At 42.8% G+C, this 15,383-nt stretch overlaps 1 protein-coding gene across 1 annotated transcript in view; it reads right to left on the bottom strand.

The window, feature by feature from the left end:
* The window catches only part of Pde3b (phosphodiesterase 3B), a 118,591-nt gene extending 103,776 nt beyond the window's left edge, over positions 1-14,815 (bottom strand). The window contains exon 1 of the mRNA XM_045146142.1: positions 13,910-14,815. Coding sequence (XP_045002077.1) covers positions 13,910-14,815 — 906 coding nt within the window. The remainder of the gene's footprint in view (positions 1-13,909) is intronic.
* Positions 14,816-15,383: the final 568 nt, after the last annotated feature.

The following is a 15,383-nucleotide window of genomic DNA, read 5'->3' as shown; positions in this document are numbered from 1 at the left end:
GTGTCAAAATAGATGCTGTAGGGCTGGAGAGATGGCTTAGTGGTTAAGTGCTTGCCTGTGAAGCCTAAGGATCCCGGTTCGAGGCTTGAATCCCCAGGACCCACGTTAGCCAGATGCACAAGGGGGCACATGCGTCTGCAGTTCGTTTGCACTGGCTGGATGCCCGGGTGTGCCCATTCTTTCTCTCTCTGTCTGTTGCTCTCAAATAAATAAAAATTTTAAAAAATAGATACTGTAAATTCCATATGCTGGACCCATGAGTAAACTGTCATGATAACCTTTTTATTCTTTTATTTTTTTTTTTTTTTTGGACAATTCCAATTTGCTTGATTATCCACTTTCCTAACCCATGTTAGAAATCAGTAACAAATTGAGAAGGGGAAAGGGTCTGTGATTGAAAATAATAATAATAATAATAATAGCAAATGTCAAGCAAAATAACTGAAAAAAGTGGGAAGAATTTAAGATACAGTATGTAGTATGTTGCAAAGAGACGGGCATCTTTGAATCAAGGACATGTAAGACTGTTAAGACAGTCCTTATTTATAAAGGAACTAAATTATTTTCATCAAGATGTGTTGAATATGCAGAAACAGGAGTGAACATGAGAAATGGTCATAGCAAAACTTAGTCTAACTTAAAAGAAACATTGCATGTAAAAAAAACAGTATTTGTCAGTTACTTAACAACAAAGTATTTATAGTAATCACATTTCTAGTGTTTTCCAAATAATTACAAATAATGATTAACTATTATCTTCCTCTGTGATAAACTATAAAAATTTCACGAAGAATATAAATTCAAAAGTGCAATCAAATCACTGAAAACATTCTATCAACACTTGTTAACTGAAAAACAATTCAAGCACCTAAGAATTTTGAAACAATTCTCAAGCATTTTTGCAAGGAATATCTGAAATAATGCCAATTTATTTATAACATAGATGTACAACTACAGTCTTGCTTCAAATATTTCTATGAGCCAGGCATGGTGGCACACGCCTTTAATTCCAGCATTCAGGAGGCAGAGGTAGGAGGGTCGCTTTAGAGTACCAGGCCACTCTGAGACTACATAGTGAATTCCAGGTCAGCCTGAGCTAGGGCTAGCTCAAACAAAACAAAACAATACAAAACAAAAAGCATTCTGTAGCCCTACCTTTTATTAAAAGTAAAAGAATCAACTTCTGCCCGATGTTCTGTATTAGTTTATACCCCATCAACTTTCAACCTTCCAAATTTCATTTTATAAAATCAGCCATTCATGTGAAAGAAGCCTCTTTACCCTGCTAATGATTATTGCTAGGTCTTGTGATTTCAAGAATGTCTTCCTGTGGCTGGGGATATAGCTCAGTCAGTAAAGTGCTTGCCCTGCAAGCATAAGGACCTGAGTTTGACCTCAGTACCCATATCAAAAGGTGTTAAGTAAAATGGTACACATAAACAATATCCTACTAAAGATGAATATGGAAAGTTATTGGTTGAATGCATGCATGTGTGTTTATTGACATGAATATACGTATTTTAGGAACCCAGAATTTAGAACTTTGTCTTTTTGATAAATAAAATATTTTACAATTATGTAATGATCAGTTTTTTCTCTACTACAATTTTTGCTAAGTTGTCTGATATTAATATGTTACCAACAATCATTTTTATTAAACAGCTACTTATTGGATATAAAGTACTGACTACTTTCTAGACATGCAGAATACTTTAATAAGAAGACTGACATTATAAGCCCTCTTTCAGCTTATGTTTTGGTGGAGAAGAACAATAGATAGAAAACAATCAGAAAGTTAACATGGAACAGGGCTGGAGAGATGGCTCAGCAGTTAAGGCATTTTCCTGCAAAGCCTAAGGACACAGGTTCCATTCTCCAGTGCCCACACAAGGCAGATGCATAAAGTGGCACATGTGTCTGGGGCTTGTTTGCAGTGGCTAGAGGCCCTGGTGTACCCATTCTCTCTATCTGCTTCTTTATCTCCCTCTATTCCTCTCAAGTAATTTTTTAAAGCTTTTAAAAAGTAAATTATAGGGCTGGAGAGATGACTTAGAAGTTAAACGCTTGCCTGTGAAGCCTAAGGAGTGCGGTTCGAGGCTCTATTCCCCAGGACCCATGTTAGCCAGATGCAAAAGGGGGCGCATGCATCTGGAGTTCATTTGCAGTGGCTGGAGGCCTTGGCACACCCGTTCTCTCCCCCTCCCTCTCTCTCTCCCTCTCTGTCACTCTCAAATAAATAAATAAATAAAAAGTGAATTATATGGCATGGTCTCAATGGGTAAGTCCTACAGAGATATACATATGAGCATATGTATTTAAATACATTACATTCCAGCAGCAGCTGTGGAAGCTTCAGGTATGAAAGGTGTTCTTCTAATTTTCTGATAAACCCTCGAGTGACAAAGGTCTACAGATGATCAGCAATGGTTTCTTTCTTTCAAAGGAAGCATGCATCCAGCTACTGTCACTGTGTGAACCTTCTCATAAGCACACAATTTGGCTTTGTTGCTAAAGGACTTTTCACATGTTCAGTATGTGAAAGGCTTCTCTCTTATGTAAAATATCTGGTGCACTCACACATTACACAGATGACCTCTCATTCCTACATTTTCTCTCGTAGTCTAAAACGTAATGGAAATACCAAAATATCCTGGGACATCCCTGATGTATGGATGGTCTATGGAGGGTCTGGAATCTTTCTTGGTGTCCCTTGCACATGGAGTTTTCCTCACTGCTCTGGTAGATAGGCTCAGGCTCAGAAGAGAACTGTTCTGGCGTGGTGAGACCCTAACCACACCTCTAAAAGAATATCTTGATAAGGCGGAACTGGAGGGGCCTGGCCTTGCCCTTCTGGAATTGTGTGGGTTCTCACAAGAATGCCTCCCCTTTAGACCTAGAACAGTTCCATCCTTGGATAATGAGCAGGGAAGCTATTTGATTTCCTGACTAATAATACTTGAGTAGTGTCAGATGGAGGCACCATGACAAATGGTTTCTTGACTTTAAAATAGGTGAGAGAAAGAAAGAAGGGGGAAAGAAGAGAGGAAGGGCGAGAGAGGGGAATAGACAGAGGGCGATACAGAGGAAAAGAGAGGAGAGGTGGTGTGCGTGCACTGTGGAATAAGAAAGACATGCAGTGTACGGGAGGGCCAGACAGAGGGTTCTCTGGGAAGAGGAGGGAAGCTGCCCTGTCCAGGAGGCCCTGAGCGGTGTGCAGACTGGGGGAGAGGGAGTGTCCAAAGCAGGAGATAGCTCTGAAATCTCAGACCTCACCTAGGCATGGTCAGTGGAAGAGAGGAGAGAGCTCTGGGATTTCTGTAAGCAGTTTTCTAAGAATTATGGCAGCCATCTTGGTCTTCTGTTCACATGTGACGTGTTCTGAATGCAAAGTCTCCCCCATAGCTTCATGTGTTTGTGATTAAGCTTCACACTCAACCAGCTGGTGGAGCTTTCAGGAAGTGTTGAAGCATGTCACTGGGGATGGACCATCAAGTTTATTAGCCTGGCCCACTGGGTGTTCAGAACTAGCTCAGACTACTTCCTTCCTATTGATATGGACATGGGACTCACTTCTCATCAGCTTGTCATGCTTTCTGCACCATGATAAAATTTCCCCTCAAAACTGTAAGCTGGGAAATAGAGAGATTGCTTAGTGGTTAAGCCACTTGCTTGTGAAGATTAAGGACCTAGGTTAAATCCCCAGAACCCACATAAGCCAGATGCACATGGTGGCTCATGCATCTGGAGTTCCTTTGCAGTGGCTAAAGGCCCTGACACTCACATTCCCATAATTCTCTTTCTTTCTCATAAATAAACAAATAATGTTTAAAAAGTTGTAAGCTGAAATGAGCTGCTTGCTCCCGTAAGCTGCTTTTGGTCCAGTGTTACATCTCAGCATTGAGAAGGCACCTATGCCACCATGAGAGTGTCTTAGGAAATATGGAAGGGGACCCTCACATGATCTCCTGTTGGGGTTCCTATTGGAAGTTTGCTGTACATGAATAATGACTTCTCTGAAGGCTATACTCTTAGTAAAAAGAGCTTCCTATAGACATGAACTAAGGCAGGAGGCTTCATACAGTTGCCATTTTGATCTTCATTTATTTCTCCAGGTTCCTATCATTGGATTTCCACTTCTCTTTTAAAATGGACTTATCCATCTAAAAAAAAGTTCTACATCCCTAGTAACCAGGGAAATGCAGATTAAAACTACACTGAGATTCCATCTCACTCCTGTCATATTGGCTGCCATCATGAAAACAATGATCATAAATGCTGGCGGGGATGTGGAAAAAGAAGAATCCTTTTACACTGTTGGTGGGAATGCAATATGGTCCAGCCATTGTGGAAATCAGTGTGGAGGTTCCTAAGACAGCTAAAAATTGATCTACCATATGACCCAGCTATAGCACTCCTAGGCATATATCCTAAGGACTCATCTCATTTCCTTAGAAATACGTGCTCAACCATGTTTATTGCCGCTCAATTCATAATAGCTGGGAAATGGAACCAGCCTAGATGCCCCTCAACTGATGAGTGGATAATAAAGGTATGGCACATTTATACAATGAAGTTCTACTCAGTGGTAAAGAAAAATGAAGTTATGAAATTTGCAGGAAAATGGATGGATCTGGGAAGGATTATACTAAGTGAGGTAACCCAGGCCCAGCAAGCCAAGCACCGCATGTTCTCTCTCATATGTGGATCCTAGCTACAGTTGATTGGCTTCTGTGTGAGAAGGAAAAAACTCGGTAGCAGAGGCCAGTGAGCTAGAAAAGAGATATAAAGGGAAGAGAAAGGAAGGAAGAGGGGTACTTAATATGATGGTATTGTATATATGTAAGTAGAAGAATATATTAAAGGGAGTGAAAAGGCCCAAAGTGAGGTGAGGGGAAGAGATCCAGTAAAGGAAAAGTAGAGGGAGGGATAATCAAAATCTAAGAGGATATAAATAAATCATATGGAATCCTCCAGTTTTGGACAATGGAACACTCAGGAGCCGTAGATCATTGCTAGAAAATTTTCAGTGCCAGGGATGGGATACCTTCCAGTGAGTTGTTGGCCAGGGAGGTCCCTGGTGCTCCCAAAACATTATAGGCCATTGCCAAGGCCCTTGGTTTCCCACCAGGAATACATAGTAAGACCCTATTGCTGAAAATTCCACATATTTGGGCTGTAAGGCCACTGAAAAATCCTGCTGGAACTGAACTGATAACCTCCTCCATGTAGACCAGCTGACAGAAAGCTAGAAGAAGCCATTCTATATGCAGTTCAATGGGAGAAAGTGATACTACCAGTGAAGATACTCAACAGTGGACACTGTAAGCCTTATAATTGGCCAGCCAAGCCAAATGAGCCAATGGATGCAATAGTGGCATGTATATCATGGTGGAAACCAACTGCCCTCTAATTGGACTGGAGGCCTGCTCCATGGGAAGGAATACATCCCTGATACTAAAAACTTAAAATAGGGGTAGTCATGAGCCCTAGGGGTGTAACATCTGCTGATATCTGAATAAATGTGTATAGTATGCTTATAAAGCTACCCAGTAAGCACTTTTCTTAATATTTATACCCTTATATTAATGCTATTCTCACTTTGGGTAGAGAAGCTTCTCTTTTCAGATGGCAGTGACCTTGAGACGACTCAAAAGGTATCATAGTGCTGGAAAGAAGTGACTGGAATACTGAGTAACATCTCAACCACACCTTCTAAGGCTCAGGGTCCATTGCAGAAGAGGTGGCAGAAAGAATGTAAGAGCCAAAGGAATGGTAGGACTCCATACAACATGCTCCCTCAATACATAAAATAGCCTGGATATCCATGACCTCACAGTGCCTGACACTACCTACACAAGACCATCATAAGGGGAGGAAAAGATCATGACATCAAAATAAAAGAGAGACTGATTAAAATGGGGAGGGGATATGATGGAGAATGGAATTTCAAAGGAGAAAGTGGGGGTGAGGGAGGGTATTACCATGGGATATTTTTTATAATCATGGAAGATGTTAATAAAAATTGAGGAAAAAATATAAATAATTAATTAATTAATTAAAATAAAATAAAATGGGCTTATCTCTGCAATATCCACAAAAAGAAAACTCCTCTAAGACCAAATAAGAAATCACCCATCCTCGTCATGGTTTTCTTGCTACAACTGTGAGTTAAAAACCAAAACTCAGTCAAACCAGGTGCGGTGGCACACGCCTTTAATCTCAGCACACGGGAGGCTGAGGTAGGAGGGTCGTCGTGAGTTCAAGGCCACCCTGAAACTACATAGTGAATTCCAGGTCAGCCTGGGCTAGAGTGAGACCCTACCTTGAAAAACAAAAAACTCATAGTCAGCAGTTCCTGCTTTACATGAGTTACTGCCACAGGAAGCTGAGCCAACTGCTTGAGAACTCAGAAATGTCCTAAGTCCACATAGCAAAATCTATCTATATTGTCTAATTCAAGATGATTTGGATCTTGAGTTTTGAGATCCAAAGCCATTCTTAACAAGAGCTCTGAGAAAGATTAACTTTAAGAGCCTCAGCTTTAAGCAGAGGTCTTCTACTAAATTCCTTACATTTGACAGATGTAGGCTTCATATTCTGAGCACACGCATGCATAGCAGGAGCCAATCTTCAAGGCCTTTAAGGATAGTAAAAACTAGTTCAGTGACCGCTTCTGCTCCCCTCCTCGACTTTATAAGGACCTGTCTAATTAGACTGGGCCCACTCAGAAAAATCCTACGTAATCTCCTCATTTCATCTAGAAAAACCCTTTTGCTATTTAAGGTAATATAACCACAAACTCAAGAAATAAGAATATGTACATCTTTGGAGTGCTGTTGCTTTCCCTGACATACATAGTAAAGTTAAATATGAGCATAACACGCAACCTGTCAGCCCTAATTCCACACACACACATATGCACCAGAAGACATTGCAAAGAATTTTCATAGTAATACATGATATTTTAAAAACCTGAAAAACATCCAGGTGTTTAATCCCAGCACTCAGGAGGCAGAGGTGGGAGGATTGCCGTGAGTTCGAGGCCAGCCTGAGAATACAAGTGAATTCCAGGTCAGCCTGGAGTAGAGTGAAACCCTACCTCAAAAAAATAAAAAATAAAAAATCCTGAAAAACACCAAAGAATCTATAAGCAGTAAAAAAAAAAAAAAAATGAATTTATTATGTTTATACTAGAAAACATTATACAGCCATAAAAAGATAAGTAAATTTATACCATGTTCATACTAGGAAATACTATATAGCAGTAAAAATGAACTAAACCTATCCACATCAACGTAGATTTCAGAGATTGTCAAGCAAACAGAAAGGTTACAAAAGAATGCATACACTATATTGGTATTCACCTAAAAGTCAAAAGAGGCCTGACTAAGGACAAATCACTCAGGGACGTGTTCAAAATAAGTCATAATTACAAAGATGAACAAGAGACTGAATTAAAAAATACCCTTGAGAGAGCAAAGTGGAATGTGACAGAAGTCAGGGATAAAGACGACTTTCAAAGAAAACAAGTAATAAACATGTAACTGTTGTGATGACCTTCCCATTGCGGGGACAAAGCATGTGACCAAAAGCACCTAAGGGAGGAAAGGGTTTATTCTGGCTCACAACCTCTAGGGGAAACTCTATGATGGCAGTGGAAAGTGTGAGCAGCATGGCTAGATAATCTCCTCTGCCACAGCAAGTACCACACCACAGCATGAAAGCAAGCCAAACACTGGCAAGGGGGAGCTGTCTATCACCCCAAAGCCCGCCCCCAATAACACTGTCTCCTCTAGCAAAGCTCCACCTCCAAGTTACCATCAGCTAGGAAGGAAGTACATAAAACACATGAGGTTATAGGGGACACCTACTTCAAACCACCATAGTGATATTTAGTATTTTCTTGGTTTTTTTTTCATAAAATATACAGGAATGAACAGTCTTTTATATATATTTCTCATTAAAGATTTAAATCTGGGAGCTTGCCTACAAAGCCTAATGACCCAGGTTCAATTCCCCAGGACTCAAGTAAAGCCATATGCATAAAGAGGCACGTGTATCTAGAGTTCGTTTGCAGTGGCTAGAGCCCCTGGTATGCTCATTCTCTGTCTGTCACTCTTCTTTCTGTGCAAATAAATTAATTAATTATTTTTTAAAAACTTGAATTTGCCAGGTATTGTGGCACATGCCTTCAATCCCTTGAGAGGCCAAGGCAGGAGAATACTGTGAGTTCAAGGCCAGCCTGAGACTATATAGTGAATTATATGTCTGCCTGGAACAAGACTCTACCTTGGGGGAAAAAATTAAATTCTCAAACTAAATCTATTTAAAATGTGCAGGGATGAAATTTGTATTTGATACAAGGGAGGAAGAAAGATTCAAACATGTACTGGATGATAAAAGAGTAAAGAAATATACAAAGAAGGATACCTCCTAGAAAAATCAATACTGGTAAGAAAGTTCTAGATTACAAAACAAGAAAACCATTGAGAGATTTTCACAGATACCTAGATGAGCATGTATCTGCTTGAAAGTAATAAGGTGAACAGAAACTCTATGTTATAAACTCTCAAAATTTCCCCACAGACCAAATCCAACTCAGAAAGTTTTATTTAGCTAACACAGTTGTTCAGTTGGTTTTGTTTAAGCAAAATGTCTTTAGGCAAAGCAGGCATCTGTCAATTCACTTCTATTGTTCCTTTTTTTTATTTTCTGCTCCCTATCAACATAGACAGATATGACTGGCCCCTGATGGCACCTTAGTTTGAAACTAGCTACAGCTTGACAAGTTAGCCGTATCAGATCTAGAGTCTGTCTTCAAGGATATGATTATGGACTATGTGACTTCAAGAGTTTGTCCTAATTCTTTCTCCCTTGTCTCTCCCATTACTGGCTCCTACCTCCTATATCCAAGGACATTGCCTTTTATCACATAATTAGATGCCTGGAGAAATTAAGTACTGCCGTGGAAAAGCATGACTGCTGGTGCATATGTTCTTCATGAGAGGCACTAGTGGACTGCAAGTCAAGACCTACGTTCCAGGTCTTATTTTCATAATATCTCCCAGGATAAACCTAAGCCAATACTTTTATTCCTCTGGAGTTCAATTTCTTCCCCTGATATATTTATGAGCATGTTTCCATTAAGCTCTAAATTGTTCCAATACCCTCTATAGAAGTATTTTTATTAAAATTGGTTTTTCAGCAAATATAGTTTCTTCTTGCTTTTTAAGTATAAAAACAGCAAGGAGTATGCTAGGAAAATAGACTGAACTGGTAGTTGAACAGAAATGACCACTGAGGAAGACACAGCCTGGGGACAGCGGGTCACACTGTATAGTTTACTTCTGGGTGCCTTTCACTCAGTGTGTGAAACCTAAGTTTTAGACGTGATACTACTATCTCATAGAATTGTCTTTCACATAATTTATCACCTTTGAGTCTTAAACATGGTCAGCTCAGCTACAATGGAGTTTTCTTCCCAGCTTATATAGTAATTACTTTATTATACAAATACTACTTTTTTAAGACAATGAAAGCTTTTTTAACATTTTTATTTATTTGCAAGCAGAGAGAGAGAAGTAAGGCAGAGAGAGAACGGGCATGCCAGGATATCTGGCCACTGCAAACAAACTACCAATTCATATGTCACTTTGTGCATCTGGCTTTTCGTGGGCACTGGGGAATCAAATCCGGGTCATAAGCCTTTTCAAGCAAGTGCCTTAATGGCAGAGCCATCTCTCCAGCTCTGCAAATACTTCTTAATCTTATTTGTTCCATAATTCAACCAACGGAAATAGAAAAAAAAATGAAAAGGTTCACAAGTTCAATAAAAATAAGCAGCCTTCAAATCGTTAGAATCAAGGATGGATGCAGAGAAAAGAGGATCCATAGTCCTAAAACATGCTTTAAAAAATTAAGGCAGAGCTGGAGAGAACTCAGTGGCCAGTAAAGCCAAAGGAAGCAGGTTTGATTCCCCAGATGCATAACTAAAGCCTGATGCCCATGGTAGCGCATGCATCTGGCATTCATTTGCAGTGGCTAGAGGCTGTGCTGTGCCCTATGTCTGTCTGTCTGTCTGTCTGTCTGTCTCTCGCCCCCTGCCCCGCCTCTTTCTCTCTCAAATAGCTAATTTTTAAAACAAAAATTAAGGCTAAAAGCAGGTTATAAAGGACTCTGCAAGCAATAGTCAAGTGCAAGAACTTTATCTTGTGATAATGAAAAGCCATTAGCCATTTCTTTTTTAAAGCAGGGTGAGGGACTAATCAAATCTATGCTCTTGGAGACAAGTGATGCCAGAGGACATACAGCAGTTACAAAACGGAGTGTAAAACTATTACATGAGCATAAAATTTTGATGAAATTAAAAGAAAATACTTACTGAAGCCAGAAAATAAATTTCCAAAATGCCATGGTATTATTACATAAATTTACAATGGGTGTGCCTTGAAAATTCCTTGGAGAGTGTTAAGTAATTATGCTTCAAAACTTTTTTTTAACTCTTCACATTATATATTTACACTTTTTTCAAATAAAATTAACACTTTAATATTTATGAGCATTAAGGCCACAGAATTTTTAAATATTTACCTAACCATTTAGAAAGCACATGGCGTTTTAGGTATAGAAGAACCACTTACACACCAACTTGTGGCTTTCAAAAATTCACATTTACCTAATCACACATGAAATGATCAGCTGAAGAATATGAAATTAAAATGCTATAGAAATGTATTTGTTCAATTCTAGTCATGAATTGTATGTAGACAATGATTTTTTAACTTCTTCTTAGTTTCAGCTGACTCCTGGCATATTGTACACTTATTGCTTCTCAAACATCTTATAAGCATGTCCCTATTTTCAACATGGTTCCTAGTATAACATTCTAATAGTCAAAAATTACTTCTCATATAATTTTAAATTTTTATGCTGATATGAATTTTCAAGTGGTTTTCAAAGATGTTAATAAATACATTTATGTATATTGAAAGACATTAGAATGGAATATCGTTCCCATAAATAAATAAACCCACATATAGTTTGTAAAAAAAATTTTTTAAATAACACTCCAAAAAAACTGAATGTTCATCTTTTCCAATTAAAATACCTTAAAAGATACATAATCACAATAACTTTCTATATTGAAACTTAAAAATTACTAATTTGTGACTACTATGTTTTTATCTATACCTTACCAAAAGTAAAAAAATAACTGAGTAAACTTAATTTTAGAGTTGGAAGGCATTATAGAATTCATCTGCTGGGATTTTCCTGGATTAACATCACAGAAACACAGAGAGATTCACTGGCATCTCCAAGTTAGAGAGGAAAACGGAGATTTGATCCTCGGTCCTCTGCCTGTGAACCCAGCACATTTTCTCACACGTCAGTTTTCACCCATATTCCTATTTCTCATTATCTGAAACAATAAAGTGCTTTTTACAATTGTCTTATGCAGCACTTGAAAATTTGGAAAATCATATGATTTATATTTGCAAGAAAGTACTGACATTACCTTAATTTATTTAAACAATACACATGAAAAACGCATTCAAACACACAAATCCTCTATTAACCTCCAAGAATTGCATTAATAAAAATTGTCTTTTAATCTCTGCTAAGTTAAAATATCCTTTTCAAGAAATGCTAAATAATATCATTTTGTGGCACTAAACTAAGTGACCATGTATAAATCTCTGAACTATTAGTATTTATACACTAACATTCTCCAAACTATTTTTACTCAGAATGAGGGTGTTCTGTTCTAAGGAAATATGCTGAGTTTAGAACTACAAATTGTATTTTCTTCTAATTTAAATAATAAATGAAGCTACTCAGCATTACATGGCACCTAGTGAAATGTTGACAAAGGTGAACTAGAGAGAGAATCATACTAGGATTAAGAAGACTTTGGTATGATTAATTTACAAAAACAAACTAGAAATAACTGACTACAACAAATTACAACTAAAATGTGTTAAACTGTAATATAGTCAGGAAAATTCCCTACAAATGTGATGAAACTGTGCTAAAGGACTTTCCCAATGTTAAAAGTGCAATCTAGTCACATAAAAATTAAAATTGTCATTCCATTTTATGAAAATAGTTGGCATTACTTGCTGTATAGTGAGTCCTCTCCAAACAACTTTTCACCTGATGCACACTTTTCTACTTCCTATTACTACTGGTAGTGAGCTTAGAAAACAAAATGCATCACTTTTCTTTTCAAGCATTTAATCGAATTATCACAGACCACACCAGAGTGGTTTCAGAAAACATTTCAAGAGGCAAAACAGCACCCCAAAGTGGGAAGCAGGAGGATCCTCCAAGTTCTAGGCAAGCCTGGGCCATACAGAGTTCCAGGCCAGCTAAGGCCAGCCTGTTATAGAAAGATCCTGTCACCAAAAAAAAAAAAAAAAAAAAAGCAAGCAATAAAAGAAAAGAAAATGCTGTCTTATTGAAACACACTACAGAGGGGATCAGAATTCAACAAAATCAATGTGGTTGCTTGTAGATTATTTTGAAGAGAGATAGAACAGAAGGAGGAGATTGACTTAATGTGATAAGAAACTTTTGTTTCCAATGTATGGTCGCAGTGTAAAAAATACCACCAATCAGTAAAATCTAAAAACTAAGGATGTACATTCCTTAAAACTTAAACACACACACACACACACACACACACACACAGACACACACACACACTTCCACAGTTACCATTTAGGTTGCACAGAACACACCACTGAGAAATAAAAACCTAACCAAACATAACACTGCCACTGGACCTGTCAAGTCAGTGATCTAGTCTCTAATCTGAGGTTAATGTCACCTACTAACAGGGTCCTTGTGCAGATTTGAGACAATAAATGACAAGCACTTCGGCCGGGCATGGTGGTGCACGCCTTTAATCCCAGCACTCAGGAGGCAGAGGTAGGAGGATCGCTGTGAGTTCGAGGCCACCCTGAGCCTACATAGTGAATTCCAGGTCAGCCTGGGCTAGAGTGAGACTCTACCTCGAAAAAAAAAAAAGAAAGAAAAGAAAAGAAAAAGAAAAAAGGGGAAGGAGGGAGGGAGGAAAGAAAGAAAAGCACTTCACAGTTAGTAAACATTCAATAATGAGTAACTATGCTTCATGTTGTACACCAGGTAGATGTTCCAACACAACACTAGATACAGACAGATATACAGATATAGATATCATCTTATTCCCTGGTGATGATTTTAATTCCTTTAGTTAAAAAAAACAACAAAAAGATAGAAGCCTTAAGAAAGGAAATTCTCTGGGCATCTTTCCAGACATTACAAAGTTTAAAGGTTAAATTGCTAAACCATTCTCCTAATTATGCAACAAATACACAAGACCATGAGTTCATCTGAAAAAAAAAATTGTATTTGTGTATTTTCATCCAAAGCTTGCTTCTGTTCTCTTAAGTATTAAGTTTCTGATTCGTGTTCTCAATTATCACGAGTAATTAAACCTCACTGTTGAAAACTCATATATACTTTCACTCTAAAAGCCATCCTGTGTGGGCAGACAGCCTCATTTTAACAGTAGATATCATATATACATACATACATAGAGAGAGAGAGAGAGAATGAGAATGAATGCCAATGGTGGGTGCAATCAATGCAGTAAACCAGAAAGCCCAGCGTTTTCTGGGCTAAGTGAGTGGTTAGCGGTCTCGGTCATGTCACGTCTCATCACAGAGAGCAGACACTTGTCCTGCCTTCTGCATAAGCTTGCACCGCAGGAACCTTTCCAGCATCACGGCTGGGTTCGTGCGCGCAGAAAGCGAGCACTCGCCCTTTGGGGGCCACCGTTCACGCACCCGGGGGTGGGGGGGGAGACAAGCCGCAGCAGCCCGGCGGGGCTTCCTTCGGCAGACCGCTCGCTCGCCGGAGAACCTACCTGCTCCCGGGAAATGCAAGGCAACGAGGGTCTCCGGAACATCTTGCCGCTGCCGCAGTAGCCGGCCGCGGTTTCCCCGAGCGACACGCAGCTGGAGCGCCTGCGGGGTCTGATCACGGGCACTTTGTCCTCGGCGGCGCTGGACGCGCGCGGGGGCTGAGCGGGGGCTTCCCTGAGGTGCAGGAGGTGGTCCAGGCCCAGGGCCAGCAGGCAGCCCACGTCCCCGACCAGGCACGAGAGCAGCGGCCCCGCGGCCGCGGGCAGCGCCCCCAGGGTGCACGAGGACACCCCCCACAGCACGCCGGCGAACAGCAGCACGAGCGCGCCGTGCCGGGGCGCGGGCGGGCGCGCCAGGCGCAGCAGAGCCGCGCAGCTCAGCAGCACCAAGCCCAGCCGGGCGGCCGCGGCCAGCGCCGGGTCCCCGCCGGGCCGCCACGGCCACCACGGCCACAGGGCCCCGTCGCCCAGGTAGCAGCAGGCGGGCAGCGCCAGCAGCCACCAGGAGCCGCCGCCGCCGCCGCCGCCGCGGCCCGGGCCCCGCTGGCTGCGCGAGAGGAAGCAGGTGAGGAAGAAGAAGGCGCAGGCGATGCTGAAGAGCGCGCTGAGGCCCCGCGAGCAGGCGGCCGCCCGCGCGGCCCAGGCGGCGGGCTCGGCGCCCAGCAGCGGCAGCAGCGCGGCGAGCAGCGCGAGCAGGGCGCCGCCGAGCCCCAGGCGCGCCCCGGAGCGCGGGCGGCGGCGGCGCGGGGACGCCGGCCGCAGCTCCACGTTGCACAGGCGGCCGAGGTGCACCCAGAAGCCGCGCGGGGGGTCCCTCCGCAGCGGGCTCACGCAGCCCTTCACGTAGCCGTTCCGCACGCCCTCGCCGGGGCCGGGGCCGGGGCCGGGGCCGGACGTGGGCGCCCTCATGGTGGGCGCGCGCCGCTCGCGTCTCGCTCGGGGCCGAGGGCAGGCGTAGCCCCCGCGGTCCTCCTCCTCCTCCTCCTCCTCCTCCTCCTCCTCCTCTTCCCCGCCCCGCCCGGGGGTCAGGGCTGCGCCCGCCGCCGCCGCCGCCGCCCGGGGACCCCGCCGCGCGGGATGAGGAGCGGCCAGGAGCGCCACATGCCGGCCCCGACCGCGGCCCGCGCGGACGGCCGCCGCCGCCTCCTCTCGCCGCCGCCGCCGCCTCGGGCTGCTCGGGGGACCGCAGCGTCGGCGTCGCCTGCCCGCTCGCGCCGGCTGCAGCCTGGTCCGTTGGGCGCGGGCGGGCGCTCCTCCCCCTCCGCCCCCGCCCCCGCCCCCGCCGGACGCGCGCTCCGCCTGGCGCCCGCACGTGCCCGCGCCGGGGATGCTGCGGGGCGCTCGCCTCGCCGCGCGCCGACCGCTCGTCCGCGGAGGAGGCTCCGGGCGCCGCACCCGGGGACCCCCGCCCACCCCGCCTCCCGCCCGCGCACGCCGCGCACCCTTTCCCCTGGGCTCAGCCCGCAGACGCCCACCC

Source organism: Jaculus jaculus, chromosome 3, assembly GCF_020740685.1.
Source record: "Jaculus jaculus isolate mJacJac1 chromosome 3, mJacJac1.mat.Y.cur, whole genome shotgun sequence".
NCBI lineage: Eukaryota > Metazoa > Chordata > Mammalia > Rodentia > Dipodidae > Jaculus > Jaculus jaculus.
The sequence above is the reverse complement of the archived record's forward strand: the minus strand, read 5'-3'. Positions and strand labels throughout refer to the sequence as shown.